This window comes from Varanus komodoensis, unplaced genomic scaffold, assembly GCF_004798865.1.
Source record: "Varanus komodoensis strain SLA01 unplaced genomic scaffold, ASM479886v1 scaffold33, whole genome shotgun sequence".
NCBI classification, from domain to species: Eukaryota; Metazoa; Chordata; class Lepidosauria; order Squamata; family Varanidae; genus Varanus; species Varanus komodoensis.
In genome coordinates this window covers 8,944,723-8,959,374 of record NW_025335817.1, presented here as the reverse complement: position 1 = coordinate 8,959,374, position 14,652 = coordinate 8,944,723, and the positions used below count along the sequence as shown (strand labels likewise).

General features: G+C 45.5%; 1 protein-coding gene across 7 annotated transcripts in view; it reads right to left on the bottom strand.

Annotated features, from left to right (window-relative positions):
* The window catches only part of ADAMTSL3 (ADAMTS like 3), a 245,472-nt gene that overhangs the window by 12,293 nt on the left and 218,527 nt on the right, over nucleotides 1-14,652 (bottom strand). For 3 of the 7 annotated variants that reach the window (XM_044438720.1, XM_044438721.1, XM_044438726.1), the window contains 6 exons: nucleotides 13,377-13,589; nucleotides 10,553-10,739; nucleotides 7,831-8,035; nucleotides 6,997-7,106; nucleotides 5,147-5,361; nucleotides 4,217-4,667 (listed from right to left, as the gene is read on the bottom strand). In XM_044438720.1, the coding sequence (XP_044294655.1) occupies nucleotides 4,537-4,667; nucleotides 5,147-5,361; nucleotides 6,997-7,106; nucleotides 7,831-8,035; nucleotides 10,553-10,739; nucleotides 13,377-13,589 (1,061 nt within the window). In that variant the 3' untranslated portion in view covers nucleotides 4,217-4,536. Of the gene's footprint in view, nucleotides 1-1,149; nucleotides 1,251-4,216; nucleotides 4,668-5,146; nucleotides 5,362-6,894; nucleotides 7,107-7,830; nucleotides 8,036-10,552; nucleotides 10,740-13,376; nucleotides 13,590-14,652 lie in introns of those variants that run through there. The other 4 variants (XM_044438722.1, XM_044438724.1, XM_044438725.1 and 1 more) reach the window with 4 other exon arrangements.

The window sequence follows — 14,652 nt, the reverse complement described above, 5'->3', positions numbered from 1 at the left end:
ATATATATATATATATATATATATATATATATATATATTTGTATACTGCTTTTTAAGTATCATGGGTTTGAGTGGTATGTAATAATAAAATCAGTTTTATGAACAAATGGTATTGCCCTCACAGCACCACCCAGAATACAAGGTGCTATTGATTGTATCAGATGACTCCTGGTCCTGCTCTCCTGCAAGGTAATGGTAGAGCAGATATGTTCTTTTTCCTGGGACTAACTTGCTGTGTTGATTTCCATGAAATGCACAAGACAACTATTGGTAGGTTTATTATTCCACTATCAATGGGGCTTCCTACCCAGGAAGTTGCATATGATCACAGCCTTACTTTTGACCTTCATCATACTTGACATTAGCTGGGGGTTTTTTAGATTATTTGAATCAATTTCACTTTGAAAAGTATTAGAAGACATTAAACAGAGTAAGTGATAAATCTGTATTTCAGAGTATGATTGCAGCATTGATTTGACTATTAATCAAGCCTTGGGTTTGGACAGTGCTAAGCTCGTGAAATGGTGAGCAATTGCTCCAGTGAATGATTCTCATCACTGTCAGGTGATTGAGTGCATCACTGATTGTCTGTTACCTTTACTCATTATTATAGGGAGGCTATTTAATAACTGAGGTGTCATACCATGCCTTGTACTGTATCCCCAAATCACCAACTTAAAGACTGAAATCAAGAACTGAATGATAGCAAAAGAATAAATCATCCCAAAAAGGGACAAGAAAGAACTTCTGGGAATGGTTGTTTCATATCACTCCCACATGGTGTTTTCATTATTCTTCAAGAGTAACAGAAATTAGAGTCCATTTGTTCTTTTTGTTCCATATAAATGTAATGCTCTAAAAAATAGATGGGGGCAATTAAATTGAAAGCATGCAAGTCATATTGCTTATATTTGTTTCTTGAAATATGTTTAAGACTGTAGCTAGACTAGGAGCAAAACTTTTCAATCAACAGAAGTCCAGTTCTTCTTACGTGTACGTGTGTGTGTGTGTGTGTGTGTGTGTGTGAGAGAGAGAGACAGAGAGAGAGAGAGAGAGAGAGAGAGAGAGAGAGAAAGCGCGCACGCGTGCTCTCAGATACAGATTGCCGTAATCCTTAAAGCCATTGATAGACCTCGTGTATTGCCTCACCTCAAACCAGTTTCAGTGTTCATCAGTGGAGCCAAGTGCACACACTCAGCTGCCCCTCACTGTGGATAGCCGCTTGGGATGGAGCCAGATTTGGGATGCAGCTGAAAAGGAGACTGTAGATATGAGTTTAGGCAATTGAATGATAAGATGCAGCCTTTGGTAAAATATGATTCTCTAGCAAAAAAGAATTGGGTCAAATTATTTTTGGCCAAATATTAAAAATAAAAGCATCGATACATTCTAGGAATAAGGGGGAATATGTTCCAAAATCTTTATTACACACTGTACAAAAAATATTGCACTTTTAGATCAGGTAATAAATATATACAAAAGTATATTACATATGTTTTAATTTAAAAACAGTATAAACAAACAAAGACATACGAATAAAATCTTGGGCAATGATTCAGCCAAAGTTAATTGCTTTAAAGCCTAATGAACTGAATGTAAGAAAATTAAGCACAGGCTGGCCTCTCCCATTAGCATCAGTGTGTCTTAAGAGTTTATATATTCAAACAGGATCAAGTCATGATGTTTCCTTGCGGTACCACTTCAGTTTCCATCATGGAGTGCAACTTTTTTTTAAAAAATAAGAGCTTCTCCTTTGTTACAAACTCTCTGCATGTAAAAAAAAAAAAAAAAAACCCCAGTGAGGAGGTCTAACGTTGCTTTCTCCACACATTGTGTTTTTCTAGTTGCAGGGAGCTATTTTAATCTTTTCCCCCAAAATGAGCATTCAAATACCCAATTCCTTCACCTAGAAAAATATTGTCCCTTGATTATGTTGACAATTAACTGGCCTAACATGCCTAATTTAAATTCCTTACTAGGTTATATCCCTTCCTTGCAGTCAGCCAAGGACATATAAAAAGCTGTTTGTGCTGTAGCACTGGTTTGCCCTTGAGACAAACCCCATAAGCATGGTGCTCTAATCTTTTTGTAATATAGTCTGGACAGGAACAAAAATTACTGTTCTGACCTTATACTAGATTGTCCCATTTAACAAAATATGGCTGTTGGCCTTTGTACAGGAGTTGCCAATGAAAAGCAGATTTTTCAGAATATTCTCTGTCATTAATAATAGAAATACCATGTTGTTCATCTGGGGTTCTGTTTCTAAAGTGAGCAGGCAGATACCCCCAAAAATCATCTCAGCAGGTCACAAAAGCAGCAGGCTGTGCCTGTTGTTTGTCTACCTCATCTAGTATTCAGAGGCAGAGATTTCTATAGAGTTTCATGGTAATATTCCCAACTGATGGGTCATTAATTTCTCCAGTCCCTTGCAAAGGACTCTAGAACCCACTTTACATGCAGAAGGCCCCAGACTGAATCCATACATCTCTAGGCATGGCGAGGAAAGGCACTTGCCTGAATCTTTGAAAAGCCACTGTTCATCAGTGTAGACCAGCCTTCCCCAACCTGGTGCACCTTCCAGTTATTTTGGACTACATTTCCTAATATTCTTCATCAATGGCCATGATGTCTTGGGCTGATAGGAGCTGAAGTCACAGCTGTCAGCAACATTAAGTATTGCCAAGGCCCACATCCCAGCAGCAGCCCTACTTTCAAGATCCCCCTGGACTTGTTCTTCTTCCTCATGATTGCAAGCTATATCTTCGCCTACATCTCAGAAAGTCGGTGGTGCCCTTTTTGTTCGTCAGCTCTCTGCCTGTCAAGAAATCAACTGGTGATGAGAAAGGATAAGGAGCAATAGCTGCAGGTGTGGTGAGAGAGCAGACTCAGAGTTGAAGAAAGCCCAAGAAGGTGTTTTGCCTGGAGGACCCTAAAAATTCTACAGCGGCATTGGTTGAAATCCAAAACATCTGGAGGGTACCAGGATGGAAATGGCTGGTGCAAACAATACCTAGTTATATGAAGCAATGGTTGATTCTCTACAAGGCAGCTTCCTCTTAGCCATCCAAGTCAGTGGCACTTCTTGGGCCAACAAATTCCACAGGTTAATCATGTACCATGTGAAGGCCTTTTCTGTCCTGTCCTGTCAATTTTACTTGGTAAGCCTAAATTCAATTATTAAGCAAGTGGGATTAAAAATAACAACTTCCCTCAGTCTAAAAATCTAATTGTGCCCCTCTGCTATGATTTTCTAAAGGATCTCAATGAGCCTTCCCTTCATGGGGAAACTGTGAACTTCTAGATCATTTTGATTGTTCTTTACAGTACCTTTTCAAATTCTAGTTATTTTCTTTTTGCGACCTGGTGACCTGAACTGCACATCTTATTTCAAATGTGGTCACCTTTGTTTTTAATATTTGTACTTTTCATCAATCACAATCCAACCTTTTCTGCCAGATTTTACATGCATAATTTGTATGGCAGAAATGAACTACTTGAGGTTGTAGTTCTGAGAACTGAATAGCATACAATAACTCTAAAAGCATAATAGTCAGGATGGATGAAAACCAAATGAAACTGATACTTAACATATGTCCGTCTCGATACGTAGCAGCTCTTTATGTTTGTTTGGTGGGGTGAGTTTCCCTTCCAGTGACTGGAAAAATATAGAACATTTCTTCAAGGGCAATCCAGCCTGACAGATACTTTTGGCCAGAGAACTGTTCTCATTCCCATCTGACCAAGAAGAAGAGAACAGTTCTCAAATATAAAACCCAAATTCCAAGCTCCTGTGTAGAAACCTCGAATCCAATTTTGTATTTGAGTAATTATGCCCCAGCTTTGATCACATTCCAACAAGAGTAACGCAAAAGTGTAGGACCCCCACCCCCCAAATGATGCCTCATTGATTCAAAAATGATTTCGTGGCAGTCTGAAAATCACAAGGGCAGGTATGCCTTTTACTGCTAGCACTTAAACAGAGGAAGGAAAATGAACTTGTGATCCATCTGACAGCTAATCTCAATAAAACATGCCTGTGATAATGTCCTTTTTGTCAAAATGTTAAGGAAATGCAGCCACTTGGGGGAAATTATAAATACAGGCTGCTGTTTCCATATGTTTTGGGAATGGTTTTAAAGTGGATCAAGCTAGCAAGCCAGCAAGTTGCTGCATTCCAGAAAGCCCCCCCCCCCCCCAAAGGTCATGCATGCTAGACTTCAGTTGTCTTTGTAATGCAGGGAGTACTGCTCGGAGCCAATGAATCTGCTCCCTCCACCCTCAATCCCATTAAAGCTGTAATATTTTACAGATAATCAGCCACAATGATATTTTCCCTCAAATCTTAGAACAAAAGCTGGGAAGGCTGCAGGGGAGGAGAGGCAGAGACCAGGAGGGAAGAAATTTCCTGCCCTGAATATCCATATAATGTTCTTTTCCTCAACCCTGTGAGTTCTTTGTTGGCTGGCTGTACTGTAAGAGAGACTGGGCTGAATCAAAGCTCTCTCCTCTTCTCAGGGCATCTTCACTGCAGCATCATGAACTTTCCATGGAGGAATGCCCTTCTCCACAGGACTGACAACACCTTTGTTTGTAGAGGTCTATCAAGCATAATTTTAGTTGCTTTACAAATGTACAGTAGTGAGTTGTGTCCTTGCACTCGCCTTCTGAAAAATACATTGAAATTTGACAAGAGTGAAAAAGGACAGTTACATCACCACAGATCAGAGTAAGTGATGCTTCGAGGCGAATGTCCTAGCCCAACATCTCATTTCGGGCAAGGCAAATATATGACCTAAATACAGTGCTAACCTCTCTCCTTGCATCTTGTCTCTTTCACAAACTATTGTAGAGAAAGCTGCAGGCTGCTTGGAGACTCATTCATGAAAAAGTTGCATAAAATAAGTATCGGTCCAGTCCACTCTCTGAGTCTAACTTAGGAGTCCTTTGTTGGTTGGCTGCTTTTAATTCTTCAGATCAAATTACTTGCTGAACTGGGGCAAACGTCAGAGTAATTATCTGGGAGGAAGGATTTTGTTGATGGCTTATGAAGTTCATTCTAGTACTAGAGTTCAGCACCACTCTCTAAACGCAATTTGCCTCAAGCGGACCAGCAAGTTCAAAAAGGAAACAAACGTTTACATACTGTCACAGGAAGTGACATTGCAGTGCTGCCAGGCCACCGGCTTCTTCCTCCAAGCACAGGACTGATCTGCCACAGGTCTTTTGCTTCTCCTGTGCATGCAGCTGACTGGGCGTGACTGGAAACCGCTCCCACAATCCATGGTGCACGGTCGCCAGGGACCCGTCTGCCAGTACACATCACATTTGTCTGAAGAACAGTTTCTTCTTATGGACGGTCTGCAGAAAGGGGGAGGAAGAGCAAAATCAGGGCGTGGTTTGAGATATATTTCTTCAGAAGATGTTCTTTTGGACATAGTTCCGTTAAAGCATAATAGGAGCTCATGGCCATGAGTATCAGGTGTGTAGATCAAGTCAGTATGTGACTGTCGGCCCCACAACCACCCCCTCTACTTCCTGGCCTTCACTGCACTCCAAAGGTTGCCAAGTCTCCCTGCTGCAGAAGTGCTGTCAAGAAAAGCCACGGCTGGTCAAATTACCCTTCCCAAGGTCTACACCCAGGGTCTGCACTACGATTCTGAACAAAGCCACTGTGGCTCCAACCGCTGCCTGTGGGGTTGGACCTCCTCTCTCCTCCTCAGAAGCCTGTCTGAGCTGTGGGGATGGACCTCCGCTCTCCTCCTCAGAAGCCTGTCTGAGCTGTGGGGTTGGACCTCCTCTCTCCTCCTCAGAAGCCTGTCTGAGCTGTGGGGATGGACCTCCTCTCTCCTCCTCAGAAGCCTGTCTGAGCTGTGGGGATGGACCTCCTCTCTCCTCCTCAGAAGCCTGTCTGAGCTGTGGGGATGGACCTCCTCTCTCCTCCTCAGAAGCCTGTCTGAGCTGTGGGGTTGGACCTCCTCTCTCCTCCTCAGAAGCCTGTCTGAGCTGTGGGGATGGACCTCCTCTCTCCAGCCCATTGGCCAAGGAGTTCCACTCTGCCCAAAACCTGCCCGGAGCTTTGCCAAGCCTTTCCTCCTTGTTCTCCAAGCAGACTTCAGTCAGTCTCCTGGCAAGCAAATCCCGACAGGCTTGAGGTAGGGCCACCTGACCTATTCTCTCCCATGGTTGCCCAGGTAGAAGGGTGTAGCTGCTCAGCCAAGGAAGGCCATGCTTGCAATCCTTCTCTTCCCTCTTCTCAGTCCCACATCTTGTCCCCCACCCCCCCCACCACCACCATCAAGTTTCTCAGGGTCCATAATCAGAGGAAGAAATGGAGTTACATGGAACAGTCCTTCACTGGGCCAGAAAAGCGGCTGGCATGAACACTGGTCTACACAAAGGCCGCTTGGTTTTTCTTCTTTGGGTCACCAAATGCATCTTGACACATTTACAAAGCATCAGGCTTCGTACAAATAAGCTTGAATTCTTTTCATGGAAATGCTTTTAGGATAGTGCATAGAACCTGGTAGAGAAGCAGCAGTCTTTAAAAGCAAGGCTGCTATCTTTATTTTCCCTGCCATTGTTTCCATTCAAGAAGGAAAAGTCATCTGTTCATTTCCGCCTGTCAACCCATTGTTGAAGTCAGGGGGGTTTGTCCTGGAAGCAATTTCCTTTGGGCAAGTGGGGCAGGCACTCCCTCCCAGCCTGGGGCCCTCCAGTAGCTGACTAGTACGTCTCTCAGCATTCCTGCTCGTTCGCTGTGCGTGGTGGGACTGATGGAGCTGCAGGCAAAACAACGGGAGGGCACCAGACTGGGGAAGGCCGGGCTACAAGGCCACTGTTCGGTGGACCCTCAGCATCTCCAAATCCGGAATGGAGCATGTGGCAACGCACCTCCTCTAAAGGACTGACGTGGCACGAAATGCATGGCATGCTGTCAGCTGACACGGATGTTTCGAAACAGTCAAAGACAAGCCTCTCTGCTGGCAACGGTACCTTTTCTGCTTATCACACAGCGAGTTCGATACCACAGATCCATTCTGATGCTGACACCGAACAAAGCGGTGCTGCAGGCCCATCCCACTGCCCCTGCAGGGGCCAGTGCACTGAAAAGAAAGCCAACAGGCAGCATTACAAGGCAAAATCTGCACCAGGCAAAATGCAAGTAATTCAGACCTGTGAAGATATTAGAAGCACATGGTCCATCTCTGTCCAGTTCCCACGTGTAGTGCAGATTCCAGGAAGGGGTCATATTAATCCCTATTGCCTATTTCCGTGCAGAAGCCTGGGCACAGCCGCCCATCTGCCTGATCTAGGAGCTAATTCTCTATGAAGAGACTCTAATGAGGTCTATGGGGCAGAGTGAGTTACTTGCAATGTGGGATACAGCTGAGAGGAGACAATTCTGGCATTTACTATAGGCACTGTGTGCATAGGGGGCAGGTTTTTAGTACACCTGAAATGGTTGCTTACCTACCTCACAGGGTTGTTGTGAAGATTGTATGCAACCCTGAGGCGCTTGATAGAAAGGTAAGATGTGAATTTGAGTAGTGGGCACTTGGAAGATCAAATAGGAGATGGATGGACTCCGTAAAGGAAGCCATAGCCTTGAATTTGGACTAGTTGAGCAGGGATGTCATGAGCAGAACATTCTGGAGGGCTTCCTTTCAGAGACGGCGGCACATCACAACAGAACAGCAGGGGCTGCTCATGCTGTGCAGTTGGGCAGGCATCAGGCATTCAGGAGTCTGCAGAAAATCCCGTGGAGGTTGCACAGGGAGAGCAGCACAGGCGCAAGTAAGAGACGAGCCCCCCTATTAATCACGCTACCTGGCCCCATGGATGAACGGTCCACTCTGTGCACGAATGCCCCACGCAGGGCTTCCTTTCCAAAGGGCGCTCCTTGTGTGCACAGGTGCCCAGAGGCACCGTGACGGTGGTGCCATTAGCCTTGAGTTGCTTGCACAGTCTCTGGCGCTGGCGAAACCCACTGCCACATGAAGCTGAGCATGCCGACCAGGCTGTTGCAGCCCACCTGAGGAGAGAAAACGCTTTTACAACAGCGAAGTGCCAAGGCAACTCCCCATCCAGAGCTTGTGCTTTCATTTGAAAAGCAAACGAGTGCTTGCAACTTCAGGTGTAGCAATGCCTGACTATACCAGGTGCAATGGCTGCGCCTTCCATGGTCGAGGAGGTTACCTTAAACCCAGAGAGGCTGCCCCTTTCAGAAAGAGCACAAATTCGCGGAGGACGGGACTATCAAGGGATGCTGCCTCCAGCATCAGGCAGCATGCCTCTGACCGCCAGTTGCTGGGGAACATGGGTGGGAGGCTGCTGCTGCACTCCTGACCCGCTTGTGGGTTTTCCCTGGGCTGCTGGTTGGCCACTGTGTGAGCAGAATGCTGGACTAGAAGCGCCCCCGCTCGCTTGCATCCATCCAGGGTCTTCTTTCGTCCTAGCACAATGGGCGAGACAGTTCTTTGACTGAAGCCCAGCTAGGCTTTCTGTCAGCTCCTCATGAGCAGAGCAGGAATCCGTGGCTGGATATGCACCACAGCACTAGCCCTTGGGCTAGAAGTGATGCTGAACGCTCCCGTGGACTTCATTGTGCACGCGTCACATGCTTTGCAATCTTGCCCATGTTTGGGCCAGAAAAAGAAACACCTCTCTAACATTTTTAAATGAACATGGAGGAAACTGGAATGGCCAGATTTGTCTATGGAGGTCCAGGGCTTTGGAGGTCCAGGCCTTAAAGCCTCGCTGAAATCTATGGAGGTCCAGGCCTTAAAGCCTAGCTGAAATCCCCACATAGTCAGCCATGTTGCTGCTCAGATAAGGTTGTCTGCTCTTTCTGGCTCCCCATCCTTACTGGCTTCATTGCTGGCAGGTACAACATGATCCTCTCCCTGGGGCCATTGTGGAATCAACTGAACAGGGACAGTGCCTGGGGTGAGAATTTTGCTGCCATTCATTCTTGATTGGCATTTACCAACACACACAAAAATTCCTTACTAGGGAAGAAAGAACTTGAGTCTTAAAAGAAATCCACATGTTGGGGGACCAAGAGATGGACAGTTACATCCCTGCCCTCTCGCTGCAGTGCATTCAGTCTACTAATGGCTACCAGCCATTTAGGAAGCTTTGGGTGCCTTTTGTTGTGCCTCCTCATGGAAGTGTAGTGGTGGTGGTGGGGGGGGGGGGGGAGTCTGGCTGCTGCTGTCTTCCTCCCAGCTTCCCCACTGCTTCTTCCTTTTTTTAAAAAAATCCCACCTTAAAAAAACTATTAAAGAGGAAATGATGCATTAGCTGCACTAGGTATTTTGATGGGCACATGAGGAGTTGTGTGTCTGGAAGTAGACACTTAAAAAAAAGACATTTCCACTTTTATAAGTAATACAGCTGCTGTTAGCAGAGGCTGGTGAGAAATGGTGTAGCGATCATGCCGTGTTCATTGTGAACTCCCCCGGGGTGCCTGCCCATTGACTAGAGGGGCCTGGGGTCCAACCGAGGTAGATAGATATCAATGAAAACTTTCCTTCTGGGGTTCATTGGTATCAGCCCACCAGCTACAGTGAGGTGCTGGTTCTTGGACCAGCAGCAGGGGAGGACAATACTCAGCCTTCTTTCTTGCACATGCCTGCTATTAATTAAAAACGAAACACCAAGAACTGATGCGGGGCTTAAAGGCATGTCTTGATGCATCTAGTTCAGTCTTCAGTGTGGTATGTAAGCAGCTAGAACCCAACTGAACTGAGCCTGCTTTAAAGTTTCTCCAGGACTTTGAGATACCAAGCAGAAACGTCATGCAAAGATTCGGCTTGGCTTGGGGCTCCGAGGGAAACATTTGAGGGAGAAAAGATGGGCTCTCTCCCTTTCCACCTGCGGTGCATGCCTGGCTTCCTCCAGGCTTCACAGCTTGCATGGCAGATGGACGTATCATCAGAAAACCGAATGCTGGTCCAGCCATCAGTGCTTCCCCCTCCCTCTCAGTTACCTCAGTTTTTCTGGCTCCCTTTTCCTTTTTAAATTTATGACAAGTGCCACAGTTGTTCATTCACTTATGCATTCACCATTTGCCCTATTTAAAAAGACACTTGCAAGCTTTGTTTAAAAAGAATTGAAAAATTGCTTTGAAGATTGGCCGGGAGAAGCCGGCTGTAGCATCACTGGCAGTTCCCCCCTACATGGCCTGGAAAGGCAGAGTTTTCTTATTCATTGTCCTCCACAATTAAAATGGGCACAGCCAGGTCTTGAAGACCACATCTTGGAACAGAAGAAGCACCTCTGTTCACATAGCCGAAATTGCCTCTTCCATCTTTACATAATTGTACCCCTCAGATTCCCTTGTGGGCTGGGAATGCTTTGCAACACCCCCGTGCCCCCACCTCTTAGGACTTACTCTGAAGCATCCGCTATCACTTTTCTATAGGCTGCAACACAAACTACCATTGCAGGGTGAAGGGACAAGAAACGGAAATGATTTGAAAAGAAGGCATTTTGTAAAACACAGCAGTGTAAATACTGAAATAAACCAGCAACTGAACATAAATACCTGGCAGGACAATCGAGGATGTTGCAAGGCTGGTAACTCACAAGGGGCTTTGGAATCCCTTTGCACAACGACTTGTTCACCCTTTGCCCCTTCAGGCTCACGCAGAGCAGCCTCCGGAACTTGGTGCCTGATTTCCCACAAGTAGCCGAACACGGGCTCCACTCGCCAAGCTCCCATCCGTAGTTCGCTAAAAAGTGGGTAGCGGGAGAAAGCAACCAGTAAGCAAAACGGAACACTAGGGGCTGCATCTCAAACAGCTCTTCAGCTTCAGAATATTGGGCTCGGCCATACGCTGAGTCAGGTCTTTGGCCAAATCCAGTCCACTGAATGCTGCCCTCGATCGACAGCCACAGAGCCAGAGCATGGCCGTAGATGAGCGGCGTCCGTAGCAACTGGGCCCTGCAGAGCACCGGCATGGGCCAGGCAGGGACATTGTGGGGCCTTATCCTGCCATCATTCAGCGCTACAGCACAGGGGGCATCTCCTGCAGCTAGCACATCCCATAACCTCCCAGCATCAACGCAGAAACTCTGGTTGGGTTGAATCCTTATTGCTGAAACAGAGTGGAAAAACACTCACTTCTCACCACACCTGAAAAAAACTCTTGACAACTACAGTCTCTAGCATAAAGGGCTTCCTTTTATTATTGAGACTACAATTCAAAATGATCCCTCCTGGGCCCTCGCAGACATAATCTGAAAGATGAAGTCCTCTGTGATGTTGACAGGTTTTTAAGCAATCTTGGATGTCATGAGGCTGTGCTTTTTTGGTTTTGCTTTTGAATGGGGGCAGGATTGGTCCTGCAATATCCAGGAATAATTGATCGCTCCCAGCTGTGTCTACAGTCTCTTTCCTATGGCACATAATGAATTCTTTAACTTATTGAGTTTTCCGTGTTTCCTTATTACTTTTGGCTTTCTTAAAATAATATAAAAGTGCCCTTTTCAAAGCAGAAAAGGTTAAAATTTACTAAGTGCAAGTGCACCTGAAAGGCTGCATTATTTATTTGGCCATGAAGACATGGCGTGGCAGTGCCTCTCCCCTCCACCAAGCACCCATCACGCAAAACCCACCTCTTCGGCACTATTTTAAACATTCACAGTGCATAACAACCCTCCTACACACAGACACTTCCCAGGATTGGGAGAGCCCTTTGAAGAAGCACAGAGCAGCGGGTTTGATGCTGTTTCTTACCTGGCTCGTGGCTTGAGCACCATGTGCATCTTTGCCACCTGCTGCAGGACTTCAGAAGGTTTTCCTAGCAGCTCGGTCCCTGTTCCTTACCTTCAGTGCCACAGAGAGTAGAGCTGGTGACTGGGGTGCTTCCAAACAAGGCTTTTATTGTGCAGTTGGCCTGCCTCCTTGTAGAGTTTTAAAGAGGAGGGGAGTCTGGGTGCCATCATCAGCTTACAGCCCCGTGTATTCCTACCACCTCTTCCAATTCAGGAGGAAAAGGTGGAATTGCTGCACGCTGCCCTCGGATGGGCAGTGCCAGGAGCCAGGAAAGTGCCCCTGGGTAGCATCGCAAATGGCAGCTTGCAGCATCGGATGATGCGAGGGGCCAGTCGGGCACCATCTAAGCCTGCACAGTTGCTGATTCTAGCCTGCCTTCTTGGGTGGAGCAACTTGCCGTGCGAGGAGGTGCTTCCAAACAGCCTGCCCCTACCTGCAGGAGCCAGGTCTGCAGTGAGTATGACCATGCCCAAAGCCATGCCCCCAACATCACAGGCAGCTTTGTCAACCCATCAGAAACCAGTCCCAGCAGTTTTATTTCCGTACATCTCTCCAGTGCCAGGCAGAGATCTCGTCAACTGCTATTTGGACCTCTGGAGATGCTACAGCAGAGGTCCCCCATGGGGTGCCTCCGAATGTGCCCACAAAGAGGTCCCTGATATGGCCCCATGGGCACATGCAAAATTATTGCATTTCATTTCATTTCCAAATGCATGTATTTGTATATATCCCTAGCAATGAATCCGCATGGAATGCAGGCAGCTTTCCAGGAGTTAGAGAGAGGCTTCAACAAAAGCAGAGCAAATCTTCTATGGGTATCTGAAAGGTGGCATTAAATGCCACCCAGTCAAATACTGAAAGTTCTGTAAGGTCCTTCACCATTGCATTACCGGACGTGGGTGTTTATCATTCCAACATTGTCATATTAGCCTTTAGCATTCAAAAAAGTGCAGAAAATCCATTTAAACAGATCATTTGTTAATTCCTATGAAGGAGATAAACAATTTTAAAAAGTGTGCATTTCAGTAAATATTAATGACTGCTTCAGGACAAAATGGGATCAACTCCTCCCCAAATGAAGCAACTGCTGAACATTACAAAAGCTGCATTTCAGTGCCAGCAATTTTCCAAATTAGGTAGTGTCTTATGAATGAACTGCTGCAGCATCATAGACATGAAGAAACAGGTTTTGTTCAATAAGGCGCAGTCTAATATTTATTAGCACGATGGGCCAAGGTGGTGACCCAATGCTACTGCATGTCATGGTGGTGCCCACAGCAATTTCTCAAATTTCCCACTGTGCCAGGAGTCCAAAAAGTGTGATCCACTGACCCTGGGACCATCCACATGTTCTCTGCCTCTAACGTCTGAGTAATCCTCTCTTCCCCTCCTAGAAAAGGGAGAGCCGAAGCATGCAAAGCATTTTCTGGTGTGCCCAGGACAGCTCCCAAATTGCCCAGTCCACCTAAGAGCCTCCAAAGGGGGCCTGAGTCACACGTAAAGGCCTTCAGTATTGATTCGGAAGGAAAAAAGCTCAAGTCAGTTAAAGGAGAAATAACATTAAGAATTGTGTCATGAATTTTCAACAAACCTTCCTCCTTGACATTTACCCAGACAGACAAGGGCTTGGCACTCGATGATGTGCAACATTTGTATGGCCCAGCAAACTGGCTGGAGATTCTGTGCACCTCTAAGATGCGTCCCCGAACCAGGATCCGGTGACAGAGACCTTCAAGTTCTTCAATTGGTTGATTTTTGAAGAACCAATGAATTACGTTCTTTGCGCTTGGATGCGAAGGACATCCTAGAAAGCAAGGACATTTTTAGCTTGTTTCCCTATAACATTAAGGTTTTGTTCTTCAAGTATCTATACAATTACACATTTCTGTTATTCTTCTGCACACAGTTTTGGGAGGGGCTACTTAGCCACACACTGTTTCATAGATGTGTGTTTGTCAATTGATCAGGATCCTCATCACCACATTTCTGGGGCCATTTGCTCACATTGTGGATCTCCAGCCACATTTGAGAATGGGAAGCTGATATCGATAAAGAACAGTACAATAAGTTCACACCACACACGTGAGCTTATTGTACTGTTATTTATACTGTAGGTAAACCCTTAATCTAGCCATACCAATGTGATCACTCCCAAATTTTCAACACGTAAGTTTTGTTCGGCTTGAAACTTCATGTTGATTTTTCCTAACCAGAGAAACTTGGTTATTAGGAAGTATATAAATACTGTAGATTAAGAAAGGAAGGGAAAAACTGTCTGCAGAATAAAAGCTAGATTACAAGGACTCTTAGATGATGGAGAAGATGAAGGTGATGATTTAACAATTATGAATGTCTACTCAGAAGCAAGACACATTCAGTTTGATGAGGTTTACTTCCAGGTAAAGGGTAGTAAGATTGCAATCATAAGTTGTAGACCTATTTGCAATTACCTGGGAGTCGCTTCTATTGAGTTCAGTGGGATTTACTTCTGGGCAGACATGCAGAGAATTGATGGCACTGTCAACTAATTACTCATTTTATGGCTTGATGCATTAGTGCTACAATCCTTTGCCCACTTATCTGGGAGGAAGCCTCAACAGGACATGCCTGTGACATGTAGGGATGCATTGGATAGGCTCCAGATGTAGGGCACCACTGTAAAACAGTAGCGCTGAGACAAAACGTAAACTGGAGATTATGCAACTGTGTATCATAGCAGACATTCTTTTTAAAATGGGCTTCTCCTTTCTGTCTGAGAGAAAAGGGAAAATCCATCTGTAGGTTTTATAAAAGCTTGCATTAAAAACATTTTTTAAACAAATAAGCTCAGATTAAGTGGGGCATCCTGTTAGGGGATCAAAACTTGT